This window comes from Eriocheir sinensis, unplaced genomic scaffold, assembly GCF_024679095.1.
Source record: "Eriocheir sinensis breed Jianghai 21 unplaced genomic scaffold, ASM2467909v1 Scaffold791, whole genome shotgun sequence".
NCBI lineage: Eukaryota > Metazoa > Arthropoda > Malacostraca > Decapoda > Varunidae > Eriocheir > Eriocheir sinensis.
Genome location: NW_026112155.1, coordinates 39,622 through 52,035, shown reverse-complemented (window position 1 = coordinate 52,035; position 12,414 = coordinate 39,622). Strand labels below are relative to the sequence as shown.

General features: G+C 45.6%; 1 protein-coding gene across 1 annotated transcript; it reads left to right on the top strand.

Moving 5' to 3' along the window:
* The first annotated feature begins 5,161 nt into the window (after nt 1–5,161).
* LOC126994421 (uncharacterized) lies at nt 5,162–10,663 on the top strand. Its single transcript, XM_050853733.1, has 8 exons — nt 5,162–5,367; nt 5,684–5,745; nt 5,853–6,022; nt 6,829–7,000; nt 7,478–7,609; nt 8,239–8,283; nt 9,283–9,369; nt 10,387–10,663. Exons 1-8 carry the CDS (start codon nt 5,190–5,192, stop codon nt 10,504–10,506), a joined length of 966 nt encoding a protein of 321 aa, XP_050709690.1. The 5' UTR covers nt 5,162–5,189; the 3' UTR covers nt 10,507–10,663.
* The last annotated feature ends 1,751 nt before the right edge of the window (nt 10,664–12,414 follow it).

Below are 12,414 nucleotides of genomic sequence, written 5' to 3'. Positions count from 1 at the left end.
GAACAATTCGATGGTGACAAATTAAGCAGAAGACTTAATAGTGGTAAAAAAAATAACATCTCAGCAGACACTTTATATTAACTTAGGTAAATTTAACCTCAAGAGTTTCACAGGTATACTGGAAGGTGTAACAACGCTGCAGGGACCGAACTAACAGAGTCATTAGGTTTCCTTTTTAAAAGGCAAAAGCGACACAAAAGCTAAAGTTGCTTTACCATCAGGTTTTATCTAGGCCACACTATGATCATCCAATCTCACTATGGTCTCGTTACGAAATACTCACGAGTCTCTAAAAATAATGCGTGAAGAGAAAGAATGACAATAATTATTTCAAAGCTAAAGACGCGGATACAGGGATAGGTTAAAGCTACATTTGATTCAATTTATTAAAAATAATGGCCAATAACACGGGTAAATGATAAATTAATTTTGACCCAACAAGGAAATGAGAAATAACTGGTTCACAAAGAGAGTTGCGGGTAAATGAAACAAACTTAGCTGCCATAAAATTATAGGGTTAGTGTAAACGACTAGTATCATAATGGAGCTAAGCTATACTTCAGGACGGAGGTGGGGGAGCGTGAGTAACAGAGACAGTGGAGGGGAAATATCAGGTCTTCAGGAGCTGTCTACTGTAAGCTGACTGACCTCTTGCAGAATAATCATTTTGTTGTGTATTGCCCCGTGTGAAAAAAAAGTGTAACTCGGACCCATACTTCAACATTTTGGCGCCTACTCACCAATATTTGATGAGGCTTTCGTAGAGGCTGTTGTGGGTATTTCTATAGGTAGTTTAATGAGCCTAGTGACAGTTTGACAATACTTTTGAACCATGAACATGAAAAACACTCGTGAGAACCCGAATCATCTCTTTTGTGGCACTGAGAAATTATTTCTCAGTACCACAAAAGAGATATTTCAAATATGTTTTTAGGTCCCCTCCGAGCTAGTGCACTTGTTAGCGATAAAGGATTCGATCGCGCTCCAGGACAACCCTGGATAAAACCGGCAACCTTATCCCACATCTGGATATAATGAATCCAGGCTGCACTAGAAATTTCGAACCCAACGAAGCAGGAAGGAACACGTCTGGCAGCTCCGCGCCATCCCACGGACCCCCTCGCACACACCCCGCCAGCTAGGGATGGGCACGTACCGTTAATTTGAGTACCGGTAGTACCGGTACCGAAAACTCAAGTACCGTTAGTACCGGCACCGGTACCGGTACCCGAAAGTTTTTTTTTCTTAATGACTTCTGATGAAATTCCCAAATAAATTTCCTGTAAAGAAAACTCTCTCTCTCTCTCCTTCAACTTAATATCAACTAGAGTAGAAATGCAACGTTTAGGAGCCTTCTGATTAATGTAAAATCACTTATATATAGGCTTAAGGACAGACCACCTAGTCTGGACCATGGGGTCTGTGTGGTCTGATTTTCTATGTAAATCTATGTAAATTCTCTCTCTCTCTCTGAATGAAGTGAATATTTATTTTTCGATAAAAAATAGCATGTATAGTTATTATGGATGTACTTGAGAGGTCAGATACCACATGGATGGGTAATGCAGTAGCCGAGTGATCATTGCTTCCTGGAACCTGCGATCATGAGGCTTCGCGGTCCCAGGTACCGATACCGGGTACCGCGAAGAATCGATTCTTCGCAGTACCAGGTACCGGTACCTGGTACCGGTACCTGGTATCGGTACTGGTACCGCGAAGCCTCATGATCACTTGGGTTCCGGGAAGCTTAATGATCACTCGGCACTGCGCATTGCCGCTAGTACCGGTACCGTTTGGATCTTAGTGACGCTCGGCGCTCGCCCGCCTCCATGTGGCATGGGCCCTGTGTGTAGACGCTGAGTCATTGCCCCGCTGACCGTCTCCCCAAGTTCCCACCATTTTGTCTAGCTTTCCGTTTCCATCACAGCTCCCGTTTCCATTATTTTATTATTTTATTTATTTATTGGAGTTACTGGATAATTCTTCATGGCGGATTCTTTTTCTGCGTTAGTTTGCTGAAAAATATTGTGATTGTTATTAGACTATGATCGAGTCGTCGAGTACCCATATCACGTAGATATCCACCACTGAGTGAGATCTTTCTCTGAGTATTTATTTTTCGATAAAGATGGATCATAGTCTAATAACAATAATATTTATTAGCAACCTAAAAAAAAAATCGGACATGAAGAATTATCAATAAATCCAATAAATAAATCCGAGCAACTGGTACCGGTACCGAGCAATCTGGTACCGGTACCGTACCGTTTAGCTGGTACCGTTAGTACGGTACTGGTACCGGTACCTGCCCACCCCTACCGCCAGCTCATTCTCTCGCTGCCCATCGTGGAATCGACTTCGTCTCCCCTGCCCCACGCTGGTCATCGACGGGTGATCTGTGGGAAGACTACTGTTCCGGGCCTGGCCCTTCCCCGCCCCACTCTGTTCTACTTTTTTAGGCGGAGTGTGTGTGTGTTTGTGTGGTTTATGGTGCCGAGGGTGTGTTGTCTCGTAGCTGTCGCTACTGAACCCCACTTCCCCCGCCCCACTCTGCCCTATTGGCCATAGGTGGAGGGGGGGGGGGGGGGGTTGATGGAGCCGAGGGCTTCCGAGGTTTCGCGGTACCAGGTACCGATACCTGGTACCGGTACCAGGTACCGGTACCTGGTACTGCGAAGAATCGATTTCGGTACTGGTACTGGTACCGGTACCGCGAAGCCTCATGATCACTTGGGTTCCGGGAAGCTTAATGATCACTCGGCACTGCGCATTGCCGCTAGTACCGGTACCGTTTGGATCTTAGTGACGCTCGGCGCTCGCCCGCCTCCATGTGGTATGGGCCCTGTGTGTAGACGCTGAGTCACTGCCCCACTGACCGTCTCCCCAAGTTCCCACCATTTTGTCCTGGTTTCCGTTTCCATCACAGCTCCTGTTTCCATTCTTTTATTATTTTATTTATTTATTGGAGTTACTGGATAATTCTTCATGTCCGATTCTTTTTCTTTTTTAGGTTGCTAATAAATATTGTTATTGTTATTAGACTATCATCGAGTACATCCATAATAACTATACATGCTATTTTTTTATCGAAAAAATAAATATTCACTTCATTCAGAGAGAGAGAGAGAGAGAGAGAGAGAGAGAGAGAGAGAGAGAGAGAGAGAGAGAGAGAGAGAGATTTACATAGATTTACAAAGAAAATCAGACCACACAGACCCCATGGTCCAGACTAGGTGGTCTGTCCTTAAACCTAAGTGATTTTACATTAATCAGAAGACTCCTAAACGTTGCATTTCTACTCTAGTTGATATTAAGTTGAAGGAGAGAGAGAGAGTTTTCTTTACAGGAAATTTATTTGGGAATTTCATCAGGAGTCATTAAGAAAAAAAAAACTCATTCGTGTACCGGTACCGGTACCGGTACTAACGGTACTTGAGTTTTCGGTACCGGTACTACCGGTACTCAAATTAACGGTACTTCATCCCTACCGGTTGGTTGGACTGATGGATGCAGTGCGGCGGTGCGTGGCCCTTCCACAGCTCCTCGGCGTTTCTGGGATGAGGCACTTGTTTTTCGGCTCACTTTTGTTTCGCCTGTTCTTCTTTGAACTTATGGGCATCTTGAGCAGTTGTCTTCCCTCTCCCCTTGGGGATAGGGTGCTTCTTGCCCCTTCGCCAAGTGGTAGGTAGAAAGTGCACTAGCTAGGAAGGGGACATAAAATGACGGCTTTAAGGTACGGAAAGCCTATTTTTGGGTCCACGAAAGAGGTAGTCCATGGCCTTCGGCCTCCCCCCCGGGGGAGTTTTCCTATGGGATTGGAGTGTGTGCGAGGGGGTCCGTGGGAGGGCGCGGAGCTGCCAGACGTGTTCCTTCCTGCTTCATTGGGTTCGAAATTTCTAGTGCAGCCTGGATTCATTATATCCAGATGTGGGATAAGGTTGCCGGTTTTATCCAGGGTTGTCCTGGAGCGCGATCGAATCCTCTACCTCTAGGAAGTGCACTAACTCTTTCGTGGACAAAAAAAAAAAAAAAAAAAAAGGCTTTTCGTACCTCAAAGCCGCCAATTTGTTGTAAGCGTAGGCGTCGTCTGAGTGGTTAGCGTGGTGGGCTCACATTCACCACGCCATGGACAACGTCGGTTCGAATCCCCACGCTACCACCTGGGATTTTTCAGTCACCGCCGAGTGGCCTAAGACTACCCACATGCTGTCCAGAAGAGCATCCATCAATCTGGACTCTAGAAGAAACCGTCCAGTGAATCAAGAATGAGTTCCGGGGGGCAGCATGAGCCAAACATAACTGGCGCCACTATAAAAAAAAAAAATTGCCTGCGCCACGACGGGGTTTGGGCCGACCATCTGGCCCCTGAAAAAAACCTACCGGCGCTATAGGCGGGGATGAAAAAAAAAAATAATAATAAAAAAGCCGCAAGCGTCTGAGAATACGGGTCAGCTGGGTCACACAGTGGAGGGTAAAGACCAGACTTAGGTACAAGTACGTGTACTTGTACTTATGTACTTGTACTTAAGTAGGTTACACAATATCATGCCCTTGTACTCGGGGATCAAAATTTCCTTAGAACTTGTGCTTGTATTTCTACTCGGACTCGAAGTATTCGACAGTTTTACTTTCGAGTACATTCGAGTACAATGAAATTACAAACATATAGTGTGGGCGAATAAACTCAAGGGAGGGGCCACACGATGAACGAGGGCGTTTCCAAGGCCGCAACGCCGGTCCTGTCCGCTAACTGCATAGCGCCGACCTTGTCCGCCCTGTTTCTGGCCCCTCAACCTATCTGTTTGGGAATAATTTTATTCCCATACGTCTTCTATCCCCCTTCTCCTCCTCTTCACCCCGCCCCCCCCGACACACCACCACCACCACCACCACCACCACCACCAACAACAACAACAACAACAACAACGACAACAACAACAACAACAGCAACAGAAGCGAACTATAAAGGTAGGTATTGCTGTTGTTTTCTCTTTAGCCTTTTTTCAAACTTTCAAATCGTCCCACACTGATACGCAGCTGGTGTTTCCCGTCGAACCCTCCCAGTCCTCCACCAACAACGCAAAACTGGCCAGGAGACGGATAAAGGCCCGTGGGAACGCCGCAAACTGTCAGCCTTGCCGAGAGAACTTCGCCGCGAGTCCCGCCAGTCGCCGCGCATCGCAAAACCCATGAAGAGCGTCGTGATTCTGTCCGCGGTGCTGTGCGTGGCTCTCGTCCACGCCAGCATCCACCCGAATGAGCACACGCGACCTCGTCCTCGCCCCAAAACTCAAGCCAGACATCTACCGCTAGCGAGGGTTCCTTTGAGGCTGAAGTCCCAGGAAGAAGTGACAATAGATGGGATAAGTGAGTATGGGTGAGAGGTGCTAAGGGGGAGCAGTGGGTGGCGGGGATGATGTAGATGAGATACATGTCTGGGCGAGAAAAGGAGGGATGGAGGGCATGCTGTGTTGTCTGAGGTTGAAGCCCCAGAAAGAAGATGTAACAATGATGGGATAAGTGAGGCTGGTTGAGAGGCGGTGAGGGAGAGCAATGAGTGGCTAGGATAATGTGAAGTAGATGGGATACATGTCAGGATGGTGTTGCGTTCGTAAAGAAAAAGGTAACTTAGCTAAAAACGGAGTAGGGGCGAAACATTAACTACTGATTGCCCTCCCGACAGACACCACCATCGGCCTGGCCTCAGCCTATTACCTGAGCGGCCTCCTGGATGCCAGCTGGAATGTAAGTACCTGGAGGAGGAGGAGGAGGAGGAGGATGGAAAGAATGTTGAAGATGAGACAGGAACTAAAGAACACTTACAAGAGCGCCTATTCCTACAACTGCGACAGATAATGGGCAAGATTGTGGACGTGCTGTTGGGATCGGGGCAGGACGGCGAGGCTGACTACTTCGAGGTGATCAGGACGCAAGTGCAGCAGGTGGTCGGCGACTACATCGACGCCCACAACATGGACCAACTCGAAGTGTACAAAGACAGTCTCGGCGTCCTCCTTCAGCGGTAAAAGAGGAGGGTTTACAATGATTTACACCCCACAGACCCTACAGCCCGTATCCCTAAACGTATTGATGCCTCAGTTCGCCTATTTGAAAAGCCTCGTAGAAGTGGATGGGATTTTCATGGACTGTTTTGTGATTCTAGTGATATTGTTCTGACTTCTTTAGCTTGTACGGGACAAATTAACCATGGAAGCCCGGTTAGTCTTCTCTGTGGTCTTGGAAAAGTCTTAATGGGAGCCCGAGACACTTAAGAATACCGACCTATGATCCAAACAAATGAAATGGCACCGAATCAAATGGCCATCAAGAATTTGCGTTTCTATTTTAGCGAATATTGAGGTGAAGGAAGTGGCGGTCTACTTTGTTTTGAAATGAGTTAATCGAAGAATAGAAGGAGGGCGGGGATAGGGAGTAATGGGGGTTGAGGTAGTGGGTTTAGTGGGAGTTGAGTTAGTGGGGGTTGTTACTGGGGGGTTGAGTTGTGGGGGATTAGGTTAGTGAGGGTTGAGTTATTGGGCTGAGTTGGTAGGTTGCGTTAGGGGGTTGGTTTGACAAGGCTTCTCCACCATGAATGTCAAACGGGGAAAAACTGAGAACCTGACTGATCTCCTTTGTGACCTTGGAAATATTTGTTTAGAGGTGAAAGCGTCGGAGAATACGGGGCTCGCTACACATGAGAGAGGGGAAAGAAAGGGAGAGAAACAAGGAAAGAAAGAAACAAGAGGTCAAATATTTGTGGTAAGAGCCAAAAGCATCTAAGAATACGGGTCAACGGGGACAATGACCTGGTACCACTACTTCTCACAGGTACATGGATGCGCCTGTGGAGAGCTCGACCTACCCGGACAAGAACACTGTAGCCAACTCCCTCTCCACCTCCATCATCTCCAACCGCTTCCTGGTGGAGGCGGGGGAGCGGCCGCAGTCCATGATCATCCACTTCGCAGACATCGCCTCCATTCACATTTTGGTGCTCAAGGTCAGTCGGGTACACCGAGATTTTCTATTCCGCGTGTTGGTTTACATTTTTCTCATTTGTGAGTTGAGGGTATTCATTCTAGTTCAATTTATTCAACACATGCCATGCAATACTAAACACGATCAACTATGAATGCGAGGCGATGATGTTATTCTAAATAATTCTGCTGTTCTATAATTATTATTTTGAGTGGCCCCGGACGTGGATAATATTTTCTACTGGCACCATTCTTGCTTGACTCATGCTGCCCCCAGAAGTTGCACTTAATTAATCCTCTTGAAGGAGCTTTGCTAGAGTTTGGACTGATAGGTGGTCATCAGGACAGCATATGGGTGGTCTTAGGCCACTCAACGATGACTGAAAATTGTCAGCTTATAGCGACAGGCGGAACTTGAACCCGGGTCCTCCAGGACACCGAGCCCGCACGCTGACCATTCAGCCACCACCTCCCCATTTTGTCCTTCTTGACTCGTGCAGGACGCGGCCGACACCTACAGTGATATCGACGTAACGTCGCAGTGGTGGGTGGACCTGGACGACCAGCTCGACCATTACATCGACCACGGCAAGAGGCTGCAGAACGAGGTGGTGGACTGGCGCAACGACATGGTAAGGTTGAGCACTTTGAACTACTCGGCGCCCTTTAAAAATAGTTATAACACGCATATCAAAACGTTGATATTGAAAAGTATCTCCATGAAACGTGATCACTACCTCGATAACCCTCGTTCAAAAAACTTCCCCCTGAGACAAAAGATTAACAATAGAAAGTTACCGTACACTAACCTGACCCAGAAGCCCCGCTCACTCTGCCGCAGCTACGGGGGCTGATTGGTTGGATGAAAGGAGGCTGGAGTTAGGAGTCAATGTTACCTTGGAGGGAGGGAGGGTGAAGGAGGGGGCGGGACTTCTGAATCAATTTGGTCTATGATAACTTTGATATGTTTCATATTTTTAAACCTTTCGCCGCCCAAGCGCACATATTGGACAGTTTTCGTAACAGCTGTGGGCATTTCCTGAGGTATAGTTTAATGACCCTGGTGGTAATCTGACCTTTCTTCTGTACCATGATCGTGAAAAAACACTCATGAGAACCCGATTAATCTCCTTTTCGGCCTTTGGAAATAGTTGATGTGAGGGGCAGAAGCGTCTGAAAATACCGACCTAATATCCCATCTCATGCCATCAGTCTTAAGTTCTCTCGAGGAGCATAATCCCACGTGACTCTCTTCCCCCAGATTACGTGCACCAAAGACGAAGATGGAAAGTATGAGGAATGGACGGTGAGTACTAGCCTGCCTGAGACCCGGAGTTTTGTAATGTAAGATAAGAAAAGTGTACGTAGTGTAAAAAGAGGGGCAGGTATGGAGGGGGGAGTCTTGAATGTTTATGGTGTGGGCTGGACCAACGCATAGGTGATATAAGTAGGAAGAAACCACATAATTATAATAAGAGAAACAAATCATGTAGCAAAAAGACCTCGAAAAAAGAAAGGAGAGAAAGAAAAGGGAAAAATGGTTTAAGACGGTACACATAAGTAGAAACCCCAGTTAATGAAACCTAACCAAAAACAGAAACGAGGAGTCAAAAGGATGGAGAGCATGAGGGAAGACAGAAGAAAGTTCCAGGTGATAAATATGATTGAAAAAGGGTGAAGGTAGTGGTACAAATAGGAAGAAAAGCAATACCCATTAAGCAAGCCCTACTACACCTAATACAGACTATACACCAGTACACAGCCCTTCTACACACAACAGGTTAAATAAAGCCTGTATTCTTCAACGTATCAACACCTCAGTTCACCTATTTGAAAAGCCTCTCTCGTAGACATTCCTGGGCATTCTATGGACTGTTTTATGATCCTAGTGATGGCTTTACACGACCTCTGCACCATGAACGGGAAAATCACCCATGAGAACCCGGTTAGTCTTCTCTGTGCCCTAAGAAAAAAGTCGTAATGGTGGTCCGATATATTTAACCCGTCCGCTGCGATTGGCATGGATTTCGCCTTCACTGGTAGCTTGGTAACATATTCCCAGGTCTTTCTCTGCCTCTGTGGTGGATAGTGGAGTGTTTCCCATGTAGTATTGGTATGCTGGATTTCCCCTACCAAGGTACATGACTTTACATTTTTCTTCATTGAATTGTAGCAGTCACTTTTTGTTCCATTCCTGTAGCTTAGTGATGTCTTCTTGTAGAAAATCCGCAGTCAAGGGGTTAAGGATATGGGCTAAAACACCCAGTAACAAACCCTTCACCCTATAGTCTACCATGCCCTACAGATTGATGACCCGGTGGCCAAGCTGACAGACACCTGCAAGCAGCTCACCGGCACGGCCAGCTGCGACGACCACTGCCAGGCCTACCAGGTGACCGCTGAGTTCTCTTTTATATATTTACTTAGAGATGATTATAGAGGGTTTCCAGGGCAGGGTCCTCTAAAGGGGGGCGTTAGTAATATATAGGGGGGTACAAGACCTGGGTAAAAGTTGTAATTTCTTTATATGTATTCTCATAAGAGCGTGGGCTAATATTGAGAAGTTTACGAAAAAATGGGAACGTATCGCCTTTACGTATTGCCCTTCCCTATGTTCCCTCTTTCCTGCCTTCCTTTCCCTCCGTTCCCTCTTCCCTGCCTTCCTTTCCCTCCGTTCCCTCTTTCCTGCCTTCCTTTCCCTTCGTTCTCTCTTCCCTGCCTTCCTTTCCCTACGTTCCCTCTTTCCTGCCTTCCTTTCCCTCCGTTCCCTCTTCCCTGCCTTCCTTTCCCTCCGTTCCCTCTTTCCTGCCTTCCTTTCCCTCCGTTCCCTCTTTCCTGCCTTCCTTTCCCTTCGTTCCCTCTTCCCTGCCTTCCTTTCCCTCCGTTCCCTCTTCCCTGCCTTCCTTTTCCTCCGTTCCCTCTTCCCTGCCTTCCTTTTCCTCCGTTCCCTCTTCTCAGTCTTTCTTTTCCTCCATTCACTCTTCCTGCCCTTCCGTCCGTTCCCTGCCTTCCTTTCCCTCCGTTCCCTCTTTCTTGCCTTCCTTTTCCTCCGTTCCCTCTTTCCTGCCTTCCTTTTCCTCCGTTCTCTCTTCTCAGTCTTTCTTTTCCTCCAATCCCTCTTCCTGCCCTTCCGTCCGTTCCCTCTTTCCGTCTTTCTTTCCATTCCCTCTCTCCTCTTCTTTTGACCTGTATCACTTCGTATCGCCTCGTAGGTCCTTTTCCTCTTGCTCCTCTCTGCTGCTTATTCACACATTTCGCTTTTCAACGTCGTCACACTATCAATCTTTCCTCACTAAAAGGAAAGATATGGCTTTTTCTTCCTTTGACCTGTTTATTCCCTTCTCCCAAGCCACGATGCTCAGCCAGGAGTGTCTGAGTGCTAACCCCAGTCGCCTCTCCCCTCCTGCAGATCTCCATGAACCGCGACGTGAGCAAGTTCGTGTGGCACTACATGGGCAAGGCTCTGAGGGAATGGGAAAGTCTCCGCCTGCTCTCCTCCATCATGGCAAACAAAGCACTCGGGAAGTAACGTTGTGACGCTTATCTTCCTCTGTGCGTCCTTCTTTTTCTGGGGTCTGGTTATGTTATCATTTTCATATTGGCTCCCCGTTCTAATTATTGCTCTTTAAGGGGGACCACGTTTGATTAAAGCTGCGCCGTGCCTAAAAATAAAGACCTTGCAATTAGGCTCTGTTTTACTTATCCCATTTCGTTATACTGCCTTCCAAAACGAATCTATGACGCGTATTCAAGCAAAACCAAGCGAGTAAGCATCGACTGGACAACCCAAATAAGGAAATAAATAAAGAAACAAACTAATATAAGATAAATAAAGAAGAAATAAATACGAGCCATTTTGTTAGAATTCCTTCCAAACAGAGGTTGTTAATCACGTATTCAGGCAAAACCATTCGAGAAAACATCAACTGCACAGCCAAAATAAGGGAAATATATAGATAATTAAAATAAAGTACAGTGAAACAAATAAAAAATTAATACATGCCAATTTGTTCAACTTCCATCTGAAACGAGGCTATTCAAAAAAGAAAAGTTGGTAATATTAAGGAAAAACAGGAAAAAATACAAAAAAAGAAGGAAAAAAAATTAAAACATGGAAAATCAAGAGAAAAAAATGAAAAGATGAAAAATTGTCTAGAGTTGATTCAAAACAAAATGAAAAAAAGGTAATAGAAAAAAGAAACCATCTCTCAAAAAAAAAACATAAAAGGAACAAAAATATGAGAAAATATAGAAAAGGAAAAAAGAATGAAAAGGAGAAAATTACTGTTGATTCAGAACAAAAATGGAACGAAAGTAAGAGACAACGCGTATTAAAAAAAAAAATTAAAAAAAGGACGAAGAAATATAAAAACATGAAAAGAAACAAAAAATGAAAAGGAGAAAATACATTTGATTAAAAGAAAAATGGAATGAACCAAGCGAGTAAAGAGCAAACATTCACTGCACCAAGGAGGGGCAATGGCAGAGGTGGGCGCGGTACTGAAAAATCAGTAGTACGGTTGCGGTAGTGCGGTACTTTTTTCCGTAGAGCGGTTGCGGTAGTGCGGTCCCATTTTTTTTTCTTTTCTTTTCTTTTCTTTCCCAGTGCGGTACGCGGTGTGCGGTACTGCGGTAGCGGTAGTCACTAGTCAATGTAAAAAAAAATACTTCAGTGCCTATTCTGGCTATCCATTGACTAACTAATAACTTGAGATACAAAAAAAAATAAAGGAGGACTGGGGGAGGGAAAGAGGGAGATAAGGGAGGAGGAAGGGGGGCACAGGGGAGCAGAGGTCGGGAAGGGGAGGAGGGGGAGGGAAGGGAATGCAACTTTCCGAGGGAGGAGGGAGGGGACAGGGAAGGGGGAGGAGATCCGCATCATATGAGAGGGGAGAAAGTGGAGGGTGGGAAGGAAGGAAAGAAGGAAGGGTGGTGCGAGCTGCAGTAGCACTAGCCAGAGATATGGGGGAGTGAAGGGGAAGGGGAGGATGGGATGAAGTGGAAGAATTCTCCAGCGTTTGAGCGAAAACGAAAGATTACTAATACAGGAAAGTCATGACGGGAAGAGTGAAACATTATTCAAACTGTCCAACATATTAAGACAAAACACATCAACTGCAACTGGTAATAGCGACTCCCGTGGGAAAGCTGTAAGCCCTGGCGTCTCAGGCTCAGCGAAGATACCACGTGGAAATTTCAACGAGATGATTATAATAATAATAATAATAATAATAATAATAATAATAATAATAATAATAATAATAATAATGATAAATTATTATTATTATTATTATTATTATTATTATTATTATTATAATAGTCAAACAATATTGATCTTGGCTACATTGTAGAGAGAGAGAGAGAGAGAGAGAGAGAGAGAGAGAGAGAGAGAGAGAGAGAGAGAGAGAGAGAGAGAGAATGATAAAACAGAGAAGTT